The sequence below is a fragment of the Falco punctatus genome, assembly GCF_963210335.1.
Source record: "Falco punctatus genome assembly, chromosome: 3".
Lineage (NCBI taxonomy): Eukaryota > Metazoa > Chordata > Aves > Falconiformes > Falconidae > Falco > Falco punctatus.
The window spans coordinates 26605599-26626621 of record NC_137582.1 but is presented as its reverse complement, the minus strand read 5'-3'; the positions used below and the strand labels follow the sequence as shown (position 1 = coordinate 26626621).

The 21023-nt window shown below is 35.0% G+C and overlaps 1 protein-coding gene across 4 annotated transcripts in view; it reads left to right on the top strand.

Moving 5' to 3' along the window:
- Positions 1-21023, top strand: part of ZFPM2 (zinc finger protein, FOG family member 2) — a 417436-nt gene that overhangs the window by 166844 nt on the left and 229569 nt on the right. For all 4 annotated transcript variants that reach the window (XM_080381546.1, XM_080381547.1, XM_080381548.1 and 1 more), the window contains one exon: positions 5553-5654. In XM_080381546.1, coding sequence (XP_080237672.1) covers positions 5553-5654 — 102 coding nt within the window. The remainder of the gene's footprint in view (positions 1-5552; positions 5655-21023) is intronic.

The following is a 21023-nucleotide window of genomic DNA, read 5'->3' as shown; positions in this document are numbered from 1 at the left end:
TGGATGTCATTGTTATTCTTAAGAGTAGTGTGTGCTGCCATAAAGTTACTTTGAATGAATTAAGTACATTAATTTGTATTTTAAGTTGCGTGTGGTTTGTTTCTAAGTTACAAGAGTGTTGCTTCTGAAGAGAAGTTCCTGGCAATGATTCTCAGCTTACAGTGTGTTTCTTAGGATTCAAGAGCAAGATTATCAGTGTGTGTAAGCTGTGTTACTGGTCATAGGCATTGTGGTAAAGCAAATAACAAAAGACAATTTTTGAACTCTAATTTGTAGTTTCTGAAGCTCTGCCATCTAGTTCACAGTCTCAGAATCCTTCTTTGGTTGGTTCTGGAATTACCACCACTGCAGGCTGCAGCAGAAAGAACGGGAGGGCCCCTTCCCCCATGTTCCCAGGAAAGCCTGCCCCTTCACAACCAGTCACACTGGCCTGTTAATGCACATAAGGTTATGTTTCTTGCTGAATTAAAGTCTACAGTGTGTGACTCCTCAAGTCTCTGCATCACATCTGTTTTCTCTTTTGCCAGTACAGAGTGCTACAGGCTTCGTAACAATTTATTTCTGAATTGATTTATTATAATTGAGAATTGATGTTTCACTCTGAACAGCTGTATTAGGATGTTAACCATTTAAGTTTACATTTATGCTGCCAAGAAGAATGAACACAAACTGAATTTCAAACTTTTAATGTTCTCTCACTCTAATAGAAACTGCTGTGTGCTGTTTGTGACGGGTACAGTCCTTCACCCAAAGCTATTTTGTCTGATGATAAAACCATGAGTGTATGAAGCTTGCACATTTTTCATCTCTTTTATGACCTTATCTTCTGTGAACGGCTTCTGTGAAGGTATCCTAACTATAGGAAGCACCTGGCAAACATATATGATATCTATGCTGTGATAAGCAGTTGTGAACAAGAAAGTAGATCTGTCAGTTCTGAACTGTTCATTGTTAAAAATACTTTGCTGATTTAGCTGATTGAAAAATACATTATAGGGTGACTAACGGCTGCCATAACATTCCTAGTCAAGAAAGTTCAATAGTTACATTGTATGAGACTTTCTGTAAGAGCCTAATACTAATAGGAACAACATGGATTAAAACAGTAGGGTTGAGAAGAACTGCTAACCCATGTGCTTCTTTAAAATACGATACTACTTGTGGTACAAGCTGATTAAGTACAAATTGGGAACTCTCTAATTTGTTAAAAAGATTAAAGTGAATTACTTGTTAATATTCAGGTCTCTCTCTTCCTACTTGTCAGTCTTCTCAGATGTTAGAGTTCTCCCTCTCATGTTTCTGGTAATATGTCTGATTTACGGTCTTCAGATTCCTTGACCAACTGTGCCACCTTGAATTACAGTGGTTTACCATGTTATCTATTGCATAAACACTAGGACATTAGAAAGCACATTAAAAATCTTTGAACTGTTTTTGAAGAGCAACAGAAACAGTTAATGCTGTTAAGAAATTGTAAGGTCAAGATGAAAATTCTATTCATATTACGGTATTGAAGTTGTTTGAATAAGACTTCTTTTTTTCCTCTTAGTTAAGCAGTATTTTGTGTATTCAGCACTTCAACATAAGGCAGAGATTTGTTTCACTTAACCTTAGCTGGCTAAAGATAGGTTCCTAGTCTAAGCTGTGTGTTTCAAAAAATGATTCATTTCAACTGCCTGAGACACCAAGAGGGGTCCCATATCTCGGGCATCTTGAATAGGATGGGTCACTGTGGAGGTTTCTCTCGTCCCTGTCTACAGGAGCGCCTACCTACACAAGTAGTCTGGACTAGCTTACCTTTCAGACATCTACGGTTAGAGAAGATGAATTCTGCTCAAAGTGTAGCTTTAATACCAAATATCGAGAAATAGCTGAAAGTCCAGTAGGCTTAATTGACTCATGACTGAATGTAGTATACGATATTATATATTCTTGCTCATACGACTCTTTTTTTTCATGCGATAATGTTCTTTTAAAGGACAGAATTCACTTACTGATCTTAGTAGCCAGAAGGAGAAACTTAAACAGAAGCAGGTTTTGCTTCATTTCAGAGTGTTTATCATTGCCAATGCTTCTATATTACTTTAGTGTTGATGTTAAAAAGTTATTTCTCCTTTAAATTAAATACAAAATGTAACTGAGCAGCACAGTGAAGAAACAAGCATGAGAAAAAAACAAAATAATAGGATTAGATAGGAATCAACAGGTTAGCAGCAATATGAGTGGTATGTATAAGGCAAAAAGCACTAGATTTTTCTTGAAAGGAAGAAAAAAATAATGTCCTGGATCCAATTAAACATCTACACCTGTAAATTGAGGAAAAATTTAATCAATTTAAAAATTAGTAGAAAAATATAAATATAAAAAAATAGCCTTATTGAGACAATTAGTGAATGAACAAAAAGAGTAATCTATGGAAAGAAAATAAATTCTGTAAGGAAATAAACTCCTTTGTGCTAAACAGATGTTAGCTGCTAAAGTAGCATTAAGTAAGGGAAAGAAAAGAAAAAAAGCTTGAGAGATGTTTTTGTTATTAGCTCTTGTGCTAAGCCTCCTTTTGGCTTGTTAAAGTTGCAGTGTCTCCAGCACCAGGTGGATTGACTTGGTTGTGCATTTCCACCTGACTTAGCGGAACCTGGGATAGACTTGCTTCATTGATGGATTCTGAAATCCACAGTGATTGTCTGAAGTTTGAAATGATGAAGTTTGCTTCAGTATGGAAGGATAGTAGTACGAGGGAACAGGAGAAATCACTGTTGTGGTATTTCAGGTGTATAATGCATGGACTTGGTAGTTGGTGAATAATAGAAAATATTGATGAAAATAATCTAAAACACTTCTAGATGCAAACCAAAGTTTTCCTTAATGTAAATTTTACACATTTAGTTCTACTGTCTTAGCACAGGACATGCATTAATTCATGAAAACTTGATTATGAAAAACACAGAACACCATACTTCATGAAACACTGAAAAAGCAAGTTAATGAAAAGTTAAGCCATCTGCTAACATACATTTTCAGATCTTTCCTCATCTCCCAAATACTTAATTAATGTGTGCTGCAGGTTGTATACCTTAGCTGTAATTCTGTCCTTCATTTGCCCTTCAGCCCAATGTTTTCACATAAATTTCTCTTCCTCTTTCAGTTCTAATTATTTTGTTTGTTTGGTATTCTGATTGGTTGCATTGATTGAAAGAATGCTCAGATTTACATGCAAACACCAGGTTTGCCTATATTATAACCTGGACATTCTTTTATATTTTGGAGCTAAAATTTCCCGTGCTTGAGCTCTATAGAAAAGAATTCTTATTTCTAATATTTTTGTTGTTGTTCTGATTTAGTCTATAGAGATCTATTGTTCACAGTGGAAGAAGAACATTTTCTTTAGAACAAAAATTCCATGCAAAGAACATTTTAAGAGCTTTCTGTGGTTATTATACAGCTTGAGTTAGACTCATAATCAGAATGGCCCTTGCTGTGAAGTGCTTTCCAACATCTGGGAGAAAACTCGGGTTGATCTTGCCAGGTTTGAACACAAGAAAAATGTCCTTTGTGTCTCTCCAGTAAAGAGCCATTTGTTGCAGCTGTAAGTAGCTATGAAGGTAGACATATGAAAAAAATAATACCTGATAGGTTCTTCAATCCACCCCAAAAAATGCAGAGTTCTCTTTCATTGCTAAAAAGCGACTACACAAATGCTAGTTCAAAATAGGGTGGTTGTTTAAAACCAGACAATTACTAAAACTACTTACAAGAATCTTGATACCTTTTTCAGAATGTGAGTATTTAGGACTGTTTTCTGAAAGGTAACTTCACATTGAACTGAAACATATGAACTTCAAATGCCTGGGTTAAAATTATACAGTGTGCTTAACAGAAAAATTATACTAGCTATTTGTGTTGTCTTTTAGCTTTAAGTGCCAATGAATACACTGGGCTATATTTTTAGTACTACGAGTACACCAAACTATATTTTTGTTATTGAAATCTGGAGTGAATATAATATTGTCTTTGTGTGAGAAGTAGTTTACCAGGTTCTTATACTTAGGATTTGAAAAACTGTTTTATGAAGGCAAGGAAGAATGTGTTATTACAAGACATTACATGTGCACATGAAGTTAATGCTTTATAGTGTTTGTATATAATCATGTACTTGAAAACTCTGGGTCACAATCTTATCTGGTATAAATATAGCTCCAGTGATAACATATGGGAATCTGGCATGGCTTGTTGTAATCACATTTCTTTACCTATGTTTCTAATAAAAGTTTTTGTTATCATGAGTGGGGAAAAAATTACAAGTTACTGCTTAATTGTGCTTTTTGCTCCTTGCTCTCCGGATGTCAAATCAACCAACAGTCTGATTTTCAGAATCTAAAATACACAGCATTTGTTTTTTAGTGCTGCCACTTTTCTGTGGGACAGTTTTCTAAAATTTGCTTCACAATTGCTAAACAAAATTAAATCATAATTCAGTCCTATTTGACTGATGTAGTTAATTGTGTACACTTGATTTTTTTTTCCATTCTTCATAGAGTCATTCTATGCAAGAATTTCTTGGTTTGATTAGTAGTAAAAAAAATCTACAAATGCAATAAAGTACTGTCCTGGATAAGTCAACAGAGATTTCACACATTACTGTGGCCAGAGTATTTTGTGTTAATACCTAAACCTCTCAATGTAATTTTTTGTAGCGGCTATTTCACAGTCTTTTTGCATGGAGCTAGCCTAGAACCTTTGTTTAACTGGAATAACTGGACTTTCAACACGGAGTTCTTCAAATAGAAATTGAATTGTCATCTCTAAAAAAGTAACCTTGTCATCGTTTTCCATGTGTCCTATATACAGTTTTGTAGTGCTTGTATAGTGTATAGTGAGTATAGTGAAGGAAAAGAGACGATCTCGGGTACTTCTGGATGGCGAGAACTCTAAAATTCATCAGAAATGTTGCATTTCTGTAAATAAAGCTTGATAGGGAGAAAATTATGATAGGGACTTGCTGGGAAATTCTGACCCTTAAGGGCCAAATCTCATAAATGCTGAAATAATACCAAGTAGCTCTTCACTAGTTGCCTGAAAAGACAGAATGTTTAGTGGACCATATTTTTGTACTGTCATTAATCTGCAATGTATAAGAAACCATTAGATGTCACTTCAAGAAAACACATAACTGAAAACATATGTTCCTGGGGAATAAGAGGCTGATTTCTTTCTCCCATTTGTGCATACAAACTTAATGACTGTTTGTGTGTTGTTTTACAGAAGTAGGTGCAAGTTGTGATTTTGTTCTTTAAGCATATGGTGTAAACACTGATTTCCAAGATTTGTCTCTTAAGAGAACTGGAAGATACTTGGATATTCAGGCCTTGTTTGAATCACTGGGAACTCACAGATGTTTACGTGCCTAATAATTTATTTTTTTATTATTTTATCTTTGTTTATAGATGTTAATATGTTTTCACTTATGCATGTAAGCAGTTTGGATATTCTAGGAGCTCTGCCTAAAAGTCACTATCGAAATATGTCAATACTGTATTTCTTTGTTTTTTCAGGCAATGAAGAAACCATCCAGGAGGCAGGAGAATCTGATGGTGATGCAAGGTCAGAGAAACCAGGGCAGCTTGCTGTGGAGACTGAAGACTGGGATGGGCCAGGTAGGAAAAAACAACTGAAAGCCAAGAGAAATTTCCTAAATTAGATTCCAATATTTTTTGTTATTGCTATTTTAGTAGATGTGTTATGCTTTGCACTGATTTTTAATGGACTGTTTCTTTTATCATACTTTGAAGTCCAGGATATTGGTGGATAAGTACTAAGACAAAGTTCTTGAGTAAAAAATGGTTTTGGCTGTACCATTTTATCAATTGTTCAACATAAAATGCCTTATGTACCTGCTTGATACAAAGTAAAATGTTCTTGCTGATTAAAATTTTAGGATTAAAATTCATCAGTAAGTTCTTAGTTACATGGTTGTATTGAGGTAGAAGCTTTTCAGCTCTGTTTTCTGAGGCCAGAAGACCTACAAAATACCTGTGTCTCTTCTCAAACTTTGTGCCAACATTTAGTGACATGATGAGCTTAACAAATAGGTATGGTATCTACTGACATTTTCAAGGGCTTTGTTTACCTGTTTTAGCCTGATAGAAATCATTTAGCACACTTGGTCATTGATTTCAGTTGAAAGAGAGACTCTTACATTGCAGTCAATGAAGTGTTAGAACTTCACATTAAAACAGTAATTCATGGTAACATTTTCTGTTATGCACAGTGAAGATGGTGTAAGCATAATGTTGCTAAGATGTAAGTTGTGATGTCAATATGGGAATACTCCCCAAGTGTCTGTTTAATATAAATATTTAAACCCTCTGTTGTACCATAGAAGTACCTAAAACAATGGAGTAAATTGTATTTCTCAGGCAGCTCTACAGTTGAATTCAATGCAATGTTTTCATGGGTATGGACTTTGGAATGGGCCTTAAAAATCTATTGACTGTATTTTAATAGTGCTGTTGGAAATCATGTATCTGAAGCCAAACATACTCTCAGAATAGCTCTGTCTCTTACGGAAGTTTTCCCTAAACAGGATGAGCACATCAGAAAAGAGTTCCAGAAGTGTTCTATCAATAATTTATAATGCAATAATAATGCTTCATTAGAAAAATTTGTATATTTCAATCATATTTTCATCCTTGCTTGATTTTGCAAATTACTGTAGGCTCTTCATGAAGAGAAGAACAAAACTAATGGTAATTTTCTGAAACCAGCAGCTGGAAAATATAATGCAAACAAAAATGCAGGTGTAGTATATATAATTATCAGGATGTGGTTTAAAATGTTTTTAATGATAATACAGAAATAACCTGATATTGTATATAAAGCACTATGGTGTCATATGAAAACAAGATTTAGTATTATAATACACTGCAGTACATTTAAAATAATACAAAAGGTACATTTAGATGTAACATAATGGCTTTTTCTGGCTTCATAGTATACTTAAAGGCTGTTCAGTGATATGACTTGTTTTTAATTTCATTATAAATAATCTATATCTGAAATTGGTATTTTTTTGTCACTTTTTAGTTTTTTAATGTGTTTCAACATAGTTGAATATGCATTTTATGGGCTGTTACTGCTTTTTAGATGAGCTGTCTTATACAAAAGTTTTATGACAGTATGGAGTAAAGGAGTATATTTTGTTGGGGAAGAAAGATCAGCTAACCAGTAAGATGTGTATATTTCTTGTAATATTTATCGGTGCTTTGACATAAGATGGAAATCAAAGCTGAATGTGGAGAACTTCCTTTTGACTTCAGAAAACTGATGACCACCAAAATGAAATAGCAGCTTTATTTTATTTAAATATCGGTTCTTTACAAGGGCATAATACGTATGAAGTAAGGAATTATTATATGCCTCCTGCCATGCTTTGCATCATGCATACTTTCTGAAATGAATTTGGTTATTTATTGATACAGAAAAAGAAACAGTCAACAGAAGATAATTTTTGACCATGCAGTACAAAGATAACTTTTTTCAGATCTTTCAAGTAAAACAAAGCATTAAATACTTTGCTTATTTAGCAACATATTTTAGCACAGCAGGAACAACCATTAAAAACTTTTCTTCAGCAACTTTACTAACTTGTAGCAGAGGTGCTACCTCAAAGAGCAGATGACCATACATTCTTTGTTATCTGGTCTGTCTCTGGTCTCCTTACTGAGATGGAGCGCTCTCAGAATCCAACAATGACTGTGTTCTGCATGATCCAAGTTGCTGTCAACTGATAAAATGAACTGTGTCAACTCAAGGATTCATATAAATAGTAGAGCTGTTTTGTTATTTTAATTTTTTTTTTCTTTTTTTATCACCAAGGGAATATACTGTTTTTTTCAGAGCCAGTACTCGCCAGGCACTGAAGTTCTGTGAGTTATTCATTAGCAACAACGTACTTATGGATGAGTCAAAATTAAGCTTCCGGCATTAATTAGAGTTTTATTTTGTTTGAAAATTTGCATTGTTAAATGGCTTGCATGCATTCCCAAGCCTTTGTAATTAGAATATTTCTATGAAGAAAAATCTAAAGCGAAAAGTGCTGTAGCTTCAAAGAGTTTCTGCTGAAGCAGTCTTTCAGATCGCAGTCTTGTGACCTCCACGGACCATCAGGGAATTGAAGAGATAATGCCTGCACTGTGTAGTCACTTTGAGTGTTACCTGAATGTTTTTTAAACTATCCTTAGTTTTCATTTGCTTTGTCCTCACTTTTTAAAAATTCTTTTTAATAAGAGGACTACTCTGAAACAATGGAAACTGAGGTCAACAGACTATATATAGACACACAGTAAAAGACTGATCCTTTTTCCTTTATAGCCTAAGTCCAAGGAATAGAAAGAGTCTGCAAAGCAAGACTGGGCTTAAACAATTTTTTAATGACAAGACTTGTTTTTTAAATGTGGAAGCAGAGGTCATTTTACAGCCTTAAATAAACTGTTTGTTATCAGGTGGATGCCTTGATACATGTAGATGTGTATAGTTCTGGAGGATTTGTATTATTGCTAGGATATCAGTACATGTAAGGCCAATGATCAGTATTTTAACATGTAATGAACAAAAGGCAGATTTCCTGGATGTCTTCTACAGACCATCCATCATATGAGAGAATAGGATCATTCCATTTTTTTGCTGGATGTCTCTTTTATGTAAGACCAAAAACCTTGGGGAACTGTGAATGAAATATCCTAGAGGTTCCATGTTTTCATACCTGAACTTTCTTAAAATTTCAGATACCAGGCCCCTCAACTAAAGTATTGTTGAACTCAATATAAGGAAATCATATATTGTATGCCATCTTGTGAGATAAAGAAAAATTGTTCACAGAATTAGAAATGAGGACTTGTTTATCATCCAATGGTCATGCTTGTATTGGTGAATACAAGTTCAGTCCACTGTACTTCTAATTTTAAGAAACAGCAAATATTAACTATCAAAAAGGAGAAAAGACTTGAATGAAAAAGTATGCATTATAACTTGGAAATGTTTAAAAACTGTTTTTTAGATTTCCCAAAAAGCTATAATAAAAGTGAAGGCAATGTTGACTTTACCTAGAAGAGAATTAAAAAATACAGAAAAATCCAAGTTTAAAATGAATAGGAAGGCAGTGGATGTAACCAGATGCTAGGAACTATAATACCTGGCTAAAAGAAAAAAAGAAAAATGTAACTAAAAATCTATCAGTAGCTTCATTAATAACAATAAGATGACATTTTAAAATGCTGTGAGAAAAAAATCATTAGAAAATTGGTATTGATCTGTTTTACAAGTCAGGACTCCTAATAGTTACAAGGAACAGGAAAAAAGGCAGAGGAATTTAAATATTTCTAGTCTGCTTATAACATATTTGTGCTTGAAAACCAGTTGGTCTGTAATGGCTGTACTTCTGAACCATTAACAGACGATCAATTTGTTAAACCTGCTAAATCCTAGTTAATTTAAATTTTTAAACATTTGATATTAAAATTTAGTTTAATTTAACTTTTTTAGGAGCTAGGTGACCAACTGTCCCAATCATCTGACTGCAGCTTTCAAAAGGGTTTGAGATGATGCAGAAATTCTAGAATAATAGAGGAAAAAATCGTGTTGAACAACAGTAAATCAAGGTTGTTATAGATAATGACAGGTTTGTCCACATGGCAGTGGTCCCATTGGAAATGATGGGATAAGTGATGTAAGACCCTTTTACTAAAGGGGGATTAGTAAGAGCACCAATCTGTGCAGGTTTGTGGATAAAATATGTCTTATAAAACCAACTTAATATGTAACAGTGAGCTAAAGTATATTAGTTCTTTGCAATATGTTTATAATCCAAAGAAAATAAAGTAATGATTGGGTATTGCTATTGCCAGATCTGAATAGCTTGACACATTAGCTGCAGCAAAATTTCAATGTCAATGTAATTAAATATTAAGTCATGTGCTTACAAGAAGGTAATAGAAGTTTTACTACAGAAAGCAGTGTGTCAGAAAAAGTTTTGGGAATTTCTGAAGCAGAATTGAGCCTAAAAGATACAGTTGTAGCTAAAGCATGTTTAGGTTCTCAAATTACCTTGCTTGTCTGGTTAGCAGTCTTGTTTGATGCTGAAACGGGATTCTGTCTCCTGCATTCACACGTCAAGAATGATGTTAAAATTTGAAACAGATTTAGAGAAGAGCCACTAGAATGTTGAAAGGGCTGGTATTATGAAAAAGTCTCGGTCCTTTTCCTATTTATTTTATCAAAGAAAATATTAAAGGACAACCTGATTACAAACTACTTTAAATTCAGAGTAAAAATCTGATAACAATGGGCACCTTTTTCTAGCAAAAGTATCAAAAGATTAAATGGACATTGAAGCTCCACAATTTCAGACACAAAGAACAGATTTTAGTGCTTTAAAAGTTAATTATTGTAAGATTTTATGAAAAGTCATTTGTCTGTCGTTAGAAATATTTACATTCAGGATGAGATACTTTGCTAGAGAATATGATCCAGTTCTGTGGTACACACTGGACTTTTTAAATGGTTTAGATTCTATCGGGGCAGAAGTTGGACTGGTTGACCATGATAATTCCTTGCAATTAAAATAGAATGAATAAATGGATATACTTTATATTAGTTTTATAAATACCATACCATTTGGATGCATTTATAGTGAATAAGTACTAGCAGTCCTCCACATAAGCAACTCCCAATTTTTATTTCTCCAGTACTTGTGTACTCAAGCTATGTTAAGAATGATAACTTCTCTGTGTTCTTTTAAGTTCTGTGCTCTTATTTGGTAATGATGGAATAAAACAATAGAGTAGAAGACACTCCATACCTATTCTGTGAGTTGTATGTAAGGGAAAGTTCTTTCATTGTAGACAGATGGGACACAATTTTCTAGTTCTGACTAAGCCAAAAAGATTTTCAAAACCCACTACGCTATCCATCCTATGAGCTCAGCTGACTTTCTTCCCACAGAGATCCAATAACAAGTGAGTGTTTTGGCCATTGGTGAAGATCTGCCTTTTAAGACAGGGAAATATTCTCTGTGTTAGCAGTTGTGGAGCTCAGTATAGGGCATCTACAAATGTGAAATTAATGTCAGTCAGAAGATCATGGTCCTAAGGAGGAACTAGATCTCTCTCTTAACTCACATGCAGTAGACTGTCAACTAGATTATCCTTATTCCCTGTGTGTGCTCTTAATTTCAGAGCCATAAAGAAGCACAGGTTTCTTGCAGAACATGCTGATTTTGTGAATTGGATAGTCCTGAAAATTAGTCTCAGTAGTTCTTTTGAAAAGTACCTGAATTTTTCTTAGAAACTGAAAAGATGTAATTTGTCTACATATCCAAAATAAAATAAAATAAAAAAATGCAGTGGAAAATAAGACCTAAAACTCTTGTCAGTTTATGGTAATTTCTTATGTATTGTTTACATTAATCTCCACATAAAGTGAAAGTTTCCCATGTGTAAAATTCTACCTCCAGTAAATCAACAGAACTTCTGCTATAGATAATAGTAAAGCAGGATCAAGTCACAACTTATGTTACAGCTCAGAAGACCCATCATCTCTCATACACATATATCAGAGAACCGTTGAAAAAATTATGAAGGATAGTTAAATACAGTGCAGTATAGTTTCTTTTAATTACTATTACAGGTTGGAGTTTTTCTTAAAATGTATCAGAAAGTTTTAGAAAAATAGTAAACTGAAAATTAAATAGTACTTTAAAATAATGATATACTGAGCTATGCAGGTATTCATGTTTAATAAAAGCGGAAGTGCAACAGGCTTTCATTTGAATTTGGTGTATTGATTTAGCAAGATGTGGATCAGAAAGGTTCTAGTGAACATCTGAAATACCAGGTTGACATTTTTACCCACTATAAAAAGGTACCTTGAACAGCTTTTCTGAATAGATTTCCTGTAACCATTCACAAGAATCACTGTAAATATTGCTTGTTGGGTTTAGTCTGCTTTATTTAAGTAATAATATAAACAGTTTGGGTTACAAAGCAAAACTGTGTAATATAGATTGGAATCGTTGGTAGGCCACTGCTAGATGGGAACAGACTTTAATGATAGTCTTTCCCCCCCTCCCCCCCTTTTTACTACTTTTTCTTTCCTTTTTTTTTTTTTTTTTTTTCCCTCTCTTTTTTTCTTTCTTTCTTTTTAAACCAGTCCAAAGAAGGACTTGGAGATTACTGTTCTGATTTTGTTTCTTTTTTGATTGGGGAAATGTGGTAGATATAAGATCTTGGAAATGCTATTTGATGTAAATTAACAAAAATCCATGAAACATAGTTAACCATAGATATAGTCTGACAGTAAGAAGAATATTGTGAAGAAGCAGAGGAAATCATAGAACGACTGTGTGTTACTCTGACAGTGAATCGGTATTATCTCTGCTATCAGATAATGCAGTTATCATTAATTTTCACATTTGCATTTCAATCTTTGGAAGGAAATGACTCTTGCCGGATGAAGATAAGAGCTCTGTACCACTATAATGAACCATCATTTTATCCTGATGCTTTGTATCCATATGAAAATGAGGCTGGGTGGTGGTGTGGTATGTGAGGAGGGGGTGTGTGGGGGTCATAGAAACATTTTAACAAAGTGTCAAAAATCACTACAGACTTTTGGAGCCCTTTATGAAACAACAGGCAGTCTAAATAAATCTTTAGTGAAGTGGATATTGGATTAAAAGCAGAGAGCTGGACTCCCATATTGGGGGTTGGGAGGGGACCTTGGAGGAACAAGGGAGGATTTCTGCGGATCTTGATCCAGTCTCCATCACTAGTTTGGAACTAGCAGAAGGCCATATGAACACAGAATAGCAAAAGTAAGGGCATATTAGTCATCAAGTTAACCCTTGCACTGCAGGTCTTGTTTCAACACTTGAATACTATTAAGGTAGGTGAAGTAAATGCTAGTGGACCACTGTCTTCACGGTTTGGATTCTGATACTGGAGCTGTTCTAAGAGGTTACCACACCTATGTATTAAATGCAGGGTCTAAAATAATTTTCAGTCTTGTATATAGAATGAATCCAAGTCTTAAGAACTTTAACGTTCCCAGTCCTTTCCCATGCATAGCCCAGATGTGTTGCTTATCTAAAACTTGATCTGCAGAACTCTGCGGGGCATCATTCCATTTAGGTCTCATTGACTAAAACCAATGTTCCCCAAGTACTCTTGCACTATATTCAAATTGTTTGATCTTTGTGGTCTAGTTAGCATCTATAACTTGCAGATTTCATCCATATATTTTTGAGACTCGCTGCCAAATGTCTGCCAAAAGCGTGAATTCTTGAGGTTTGCACACCTGCGCTATTTTTTTTTTTTGGTAAGATAGGCTGAGATTCTTACATCATCAAATTATTGTAAGAGTTGATATTTATATATACAATATTTTAGAAGTCATTCTTAATGTATAACTTGGGACTATTTGTAGAAGCACCAGGCTATCCATCTTACCCTGATGAGCTGTGATTGATGGATTATTCTGCTGGCTGTAGCAGCTGCTTCCTCCTGCAGACTTTTCTCAGGGCCTTACCTCTCTGCTCTTACGTGCTGAACACATTTCTGTCTCATAATGAAAAGATGTAGGGCTGAGAACTCTAAGGAAAAATAGACTACACATGTGTTAGTAAGTTCAGTAGTGGTGGAAGCTGAGTAGTGTATTCTTGTGAAGTGTTAAAATGGTTCCTGGCTTGATTTTGGTTGAAGCTAGCTGACGCTCTTCCCAAGCAGATCCCAAGGTGCAGGAATTAAAGTCTGGCAGGGAGCATTCTCCAGAGGTAGTTTGTGTGCAGTCACCTGTTCAAAGGCTCAGGAAGTCTTTGAACTTTTTTGAACTTTGAGCTTTTCAGCACATAAATATGGCCATATTTGGCCACAGTGCCCAGAACTGGATTTTGTTGCATGTAATTAACCCTTTTTTATCTTTAACAGACATACTTCATAAAGAAATTGCCTGTTCTTCAAGGCAATTGATCTTGTTGGTGGGCTGCTCCCTGTATGGGCCTGAAAGATGAGAAAGTGAGAGTGGCTGTGTCATCTAACATAGAAGTAACAAGCAAACCTTTGCTGTCATCTTACCCATGTGCACTGTTGACTTTTGTGGGAAACAGGCTGCTGCATGACCTAGTGAGCACATGTAATAGCAAAAATCAAGTAATGGGGATAATTTTAATTTATGGTCACACCTGACAATGAAATGATGCCCATTAACCAGAAATAGTTATCACCAAAGCTTTAAAAGAAAATTGAGGCATAATACGATTCCCCTAAAATCATGTGAATAGGCAGTACTACATTTTGAAAACTAAGAGATATTTCCTGTCTTGATTTCACTTGTTATGGTGACTTCTGTAGCATCCCTTTCATGATTCAAGGTGCAAATACAGTAAGATTCTGTAAACTTCGAGATTAGCATTACCGTACTTGACTTGCAACTTGAAATATCAAAAAGCAGAGAGTTCATCACTGAATACTGGAGCCCTTGTCAAGCATTTCTACTGTTTTGTCAGTTGATATGCCATTTCCTTGTCACTGTTTCACACAGTTAACAAATATATGTGAATTTAATTTAAAAATCACTTGGTATAGAAATGAGCCTAGTTTAGAAGTAACCTTTTCTTGTATGTACACTTCGCATTTGAAGAACTTTAATTTTATTTAAACAACAGCCTTTCAGAATATTTTCAATAGTACAACTTCATTTTTATCCTAGTCAAAATGTTTCAGAAAAATGAAACTATCTAAAACCTTGTTTGTTTGATCGTATTCATTTACTACTCCTGATCCTTTATTTGACCACTTGTGAAATATTTACTTGGCATTGCAAAGCTTTTCATTTTCAGTGTATTAGGTGTAAATTGTTCTTTGGAAAGCATCTTAATCTGCAAGTGAGCAAGTTTCCAGACTAGGTACCCTTGAAATTTATCCGGTATCTTTCAAAATTCTTTTGTATTTGTGTATGTCCAGCATAAGGCAGGAACATTGGCCTGACTTGTAAAAGGCATTATACTCTGAATGAAAGGTGGTACATATTAGAAACGTATTTTATTTTGATTAGCATTTACGTTTCAGGCACAAAAGACTTCTTGTTCTCTGAAAAAAAGTTGATAGCTGGGGAAGGCTTGTGCAAGGGACGAATGATCAGATTCACTACGTACCTCACTTTGGACATGATACGCTATATAGTGGATATTATGTAAAGTACAAATCCCTGTAGGTCACACAGTGAAGGACTCCTAGTCTGTGAAATCCTGCAGGGAATCAATGAACATCTGCATTACAATACATTGTTTCTTGTAGTTTCATGCACCAAGGGACCTGCAGAGGCTGGCAGAAAGCTTTGCACTTTTCAGCTGTCTCCACTGTAGTTTGGTCATAAAGGCAATATAACACCCTGGTAATTGCAAAGGACTAGGAAACAATGTCTGGTTTTGGAAACAGATGGGTGAGAATCAAAAGGGACATGTAATCGTTCCACAACTATTTTGTTCTTTGTTGTGTTTTTCTCATTAATTCAGCTAAGATTATTGTGTGCGGAATACTGCATAGTAACACTGGCTTGAACAACTGAAGGACGGATGTGTTAATATATTGAACTATATACACAACATAGTGCTATTTAACATGCAAAGCTGTAGTCCAGCAGTTAGATGCAAAAACCTGGTGAGATGCTAGTGACTTTATTTCTTAAATTGGCAGGTTTCAGTTGGTTCCAGTGATGTATCCTGTGTTTAGCCTATCATTGAAGAAAATATTTTGATTTTCAAAATACGTTTTCCTCCTTCCCCTTTGAAAACTGTTTTATTTATGCTTTCTTACAACATCATAGCACAGAAGTTGGAATAATACAATTAAACCAACAAGAACGTAATCACCGGGAACCATTGTACTTCCATTCAAAAGAACTAGCTTTTGCTGGGAGTAAAAAATTTAATGTGACATGTGAGTGACAAACTGGGTACCAGTGTTTACCCACAAAATTACAAAGTTTGGAATGGCTCATTCAGAAAAGGAAACAGGACATTGTGGTCACGGGACTTTGACAGAATCCTAAAGGCAAAATTCCTCTCTCAGTTCTGACCTTGACTTTTTCAGTATCTGTGTTCAGCTCAGTGAGACCAGCTTAACACACATTTGGGTTTTTAGGTTTTTAATTACCACATTTCATTTTTTAGGGTGCTTTACCATCACATGCTCAAAAGAAAGATATGGACTGAACAGTAGATGTTATTTTCTCTCCTTGGTGTAGGCTTCAGACAAGGGTATGTGTAAACCATCTTGCTATGATAAACTCTTCTATGCAATCACTCAGCACTTACTCACCAACATGGCAAACATAAGCATGGTTGTCTTAATAGCATCAGACCTCATTTTTGTTCAGTTACAAATTTTTTTAGCTATTTAAACATGTTCTAATGGAAACAGTGAGAAAGCCCCAAACCAAATATTCAGAAGTATCACCCAGAGTTAAAACCAGTAATATACCTATTCTGATACTTTGGTAGGCAGAAGCAACAAGGATTAAAGCCTATGTTTGGAAAGCTGTAACTGCACAATGGCCACTATTCCTAGTTTTTCCTGCAGTCACCTGATTAGCTTAGACCTTCTAAAACAGCTGTGTAGAGGACATCTGAGCTCCTGTTTTGGTTTGGGTGATTTTTTTCCCCCCAGAGGTCTCCAAATGTGCTTTGTAATAATCAGGGCTGATTCTAAAAAACTATTTTTAATTTATAGCACATTAAATCATATTTGTGGGGAAGATGCCTGTGTGTGCCTGTTTTGCTGGTGTGGGCAACCAGTACAGTGTGTTTATTGCATCTTTTATGATATATTGCAGAAAAAAATAATCAGATTGTCTCATCATACTCTTTTCTTTTGCTCCTCTTTGCCTTCCTCAAGACTGTTAAGGAATGTATTCAAGCTGGAAAACTTGAACAACCATATTTGACTTTGCATCATATTCTTAGGGATTACAGATAGAAAAACTTCATAGTGTTTTACATAATTTTGTCTTAAGTGAGTATTGTAGTGTTATGTGTTGACATATTGTTTGTTATAAAAATAATCTGATATATTTCAAATATTGAGGATATAGTTGTAAAAATCATATTTTACATAGAGAAAATACTCAAGGTGGGTTCATTCAGATCTGTACTTCTCTGATTTTATGTCAATATGGTTGCTTCAATATTAAATATGCTTAATCAGCATATAACCACAATGATGGATTATTGTGGATAATTTAGAAAGACAGTATAATGTATAGTATGGACATACTGTTCCAGAGTGTTGCATATATGCATTTTGGGCTGGGGGGTTCTTGAAAGAGAATGAATTTCAAATTACATCATTCTGTGAAAAACCTCTTCATTAAGTTATCTGAAGTTTGATACTTACACTATGGTGCCAGAACTACTAATCAGTTCATAAATCTTTGGCTTGCATATATAAATACTAATTCCCATAAAAAAATATGACTATCTGGACAACACTCATGATAAGCATTCACTGAGAATTTTCTTAGGTGTAACACAATCCTGTTTTCAAGGTTGGTGTAATGCAACATTGTAAAATGCTTCATTTGTTTGTTATGATCTGATAAAGTATGTATAATTTTAAACTTTATTTAGTTAATATTTTTACTATTGTGATTTCTACTTTATGATTTTTATTGACTTGTTCTCAAAACCAAACTTTTTTCCCTGCTTACAGAACTGCTTAACATTTGATATTGACGGTTTTTCAAAGTATGTATTGGATCTCAAATTTTCATGGAAAATTCCTTTATAAGAGGTGCTCTCTAAATATGTGACTATTTCTAGCAGCAGAAAAAGAAAAAAAAACTACAACAAAACAACAAATATTTTGGTGTGTTGCAGTTCGATAAGAGCTAGCATTTAGTTTAATTACTATATCCATAACATTTTAGCCATCAAATTTTGAGCCTCTTCCAAGGAAATTATTTTTCTCTCATCTTGTCCTGCTAATCATTGTTTTAATAGTTACAACTTACCTGATTTTTTTTTTTCCTGTATCTTTATGCCACAATGCATGAATCATCTGGAATGCAAGAATGGTGTGGTACGGTTGTTGACAGGGATGTGAATGGGAGACAAACAATGTGTATTTTAAATGGTATATATGTGCCAGAGGACGTCTTCAGGGGACACAGGAAACGTGTTCTTGTGTGTTGTTATTGTACTTTCAAACATGTGATCTGACAGAGCAATGGACGAAGAGCATTGGACTGTTGTAAAATGATGCACAAAGTAAGCTTCAGATTGCTTTAATACTTTTGTGTAGGCATATATCTGATTACAGAAAACCAGTTCTTGAATTCTGCCTTTAGTCAATATATTCTACAATGTCATATGTGTATTGACAAGCATAATGTAATAGATCAGTTGCTCTACTGATTCATCTATTGGTCTCACATTGTTCAGTGTTCTAATGCTGGGATACTCAGTCAAGAAATTAAGTACTGCTCTTAATAGCTAGAAACTGTGAACCTCCCTATTAAAAAGCTTTTTGCTATCTGCTTGCTTTTTACTTTTTCTTATAAAGGAGACAAAAAATGTCTTGAATATGTAGGGAAGTATGTCACATTACCCTCACCATTTCTCAGCTTCTGGGACCATTGCCCTATAAAAATGCTATGTGCATTTCCCCAAAGCTTGGACATATCACGATGCTTATCTAAAGAGAAAAATGATATATTTTTAAAAGAAAAAATGCTGACCTAGTTAGTGAGGCTGAAACCATTCATTAATTAGAAGTCATAATTGCAATTACATGGTAAAATTAATTTATCATGAAAATAATCCTATCAGTTTTCCTTTTTGGAAAAATGGAACCAAATTATTTTAGCAGCCTGTATTCCTTAAGGCTGATAGTACAGTGATATTGGTTTAGAGTGAATAAAGTAATCAAAGTCTATTTTCAAGATCGGAAATTCTGAGACTGCATCAGTGATAGTTTATATAAGATTCACTTGAGTTGTAATTTTGTAATTACATATAATATATAAAGCATATATGCATAGATAAATGCATAAAAGGAAAATAGTGTGCTGAAATGTAAGAAGAGTGAGTTGAAGATAACACAGCACATAATATATAGAAAAATTCATGTAATATGGCAAGTATGCTGCAGCGTATGAAACTCAGAATGCCTTTTCTACCCTCAGGCTATTTAGACTTCCTTGATATTCAAATCTTAATGTACCTTAAATGGAAATTAAGGAGGTCCACCTTGCTGGACCTCAGGCAGACTTAGCAAGTAGTGCTCCTTGGGGATACCACTTTATGTATACATTTTCAAAGATGTTATATCCATGAAATATAGTCCTTTGATGACATCATAACTGTGAAATATGACTTTATTTTGCTCACCAGCAGTCAGAGCTTTGCTTTATCTATATTAAGCAGTCTGTATGCATAAATAAAGAATAGCAAATACTGAAGCTGACTGCAGTAACATAACACGGCCACCTTTGGCTGGAGTACTCATCACTCCCTGGGATGCCCTGGTTGATGTTAGGGGAGTATTTGTAGAGTAACATGCTGTCGAATATTCCTAAGCATAACATTGTCTTCTCTCCAGAAATGTGGTAGTAAGCACTGTGGATACTGTTAGACAGCTATATGCCCAAAATCAGCAGTAATTTATGCTAACTTAAATTTTAAGAAGGGGCAGAAATTTGTTATTTTATGTCAAGGTAGTCAAACTTTGTCTTTAAATATAAAGGATCTCAAAATATATCATTAACATTTCTGGTGCTGTTGAAGTGAATAGAAAAGTATACTTTGATGCCAGTGGAGTTAGTATCTAGCCTATTAATTGTAGAATTGTAGAGTGGTTTGGGTTGGAAGGGACCGTAATAATCATCTAGTTTCAACCCCTCTGCCATGGGCAGGACCAGCTTCCACTAGACCGGATTGCTCAAAGCCCCATCCAGCCTGGCCTGGAACACTGCCAGGGATGGGGCATCCACAGCTTCTCTGGGCAACCCCTGCCAGGGGCTCACCAGCCTCATAGTGAAGAATTTCTTCCTTGTATCTAATCTAAATCTACCCTTTTTCAGTTTAAAGCCATTACTGCTTGTCCTATCAGTATGTGCGTTTGCAAAAAGCCCCTCCCCACCTTTCCTGTAGGCCCTTTTAGGTACTGGAAGGCAGCTATAAGGTCTCCCCAGACCCTTCTGTTCTCCAGGCTGAACAACCCCAACTCTCTCAAGCCTGTCTTCATAGCAGAGGGGCTCCAGCCCTCTGATCATCTTCGTGGCCCTCCTCTGGGCTCTCTCCAACAGGTCCGTGTCCTTCTTATGTTGGGGGCTCCAGAGCTGAATGCAGCACTGCAGGTAGAGTCTCATGAAAGTGGGGTGGAGGGGCACTGGTTGATGTATGAATGTATATAATGAATGTAATGTATATATTCATTTGCATAAGACTCACAAAAAGACTTACCTTTCAGGAGGAAGACTGTTAGCCACAGTCACGAGGGGAGTGTTCATCCACCTGGACCTTGTTATTAATGGGAGATAAGAATAAGTATATTTATGAGCATCTGAAAATATCTTAATTCAGCAAGTAAAAAGACTTTATAGAACAGTGGAAGGAATACATGCTTAAATCTTTTTTCAGACTAACCTGGCATTTGAATAAAGAATCAACAATTCTTTATTTCTTTCTCTCGAAGTAATGAGAAAACAAAAATTACTTTTAGAAGAATGTTTTTCGTCTTCTAGGCTCCCATCTTTCATGGCATTTACAAACATTTAATTTAATGCATATGAGCATGCCATTAAACAAAGAACTACCCGCATGCATTAAGTTAAGCACATATGTAAGTGTTTGTATGACTGTGGCCTTAGGTCAGAAGCTCTTCCAGGAAGAAGCAGCCTTTATCATTGTACTTTATACATACTCAGCAGACTGTTAGCTTGCATAAATTATTAGATATGCAAATCGAAGCAAT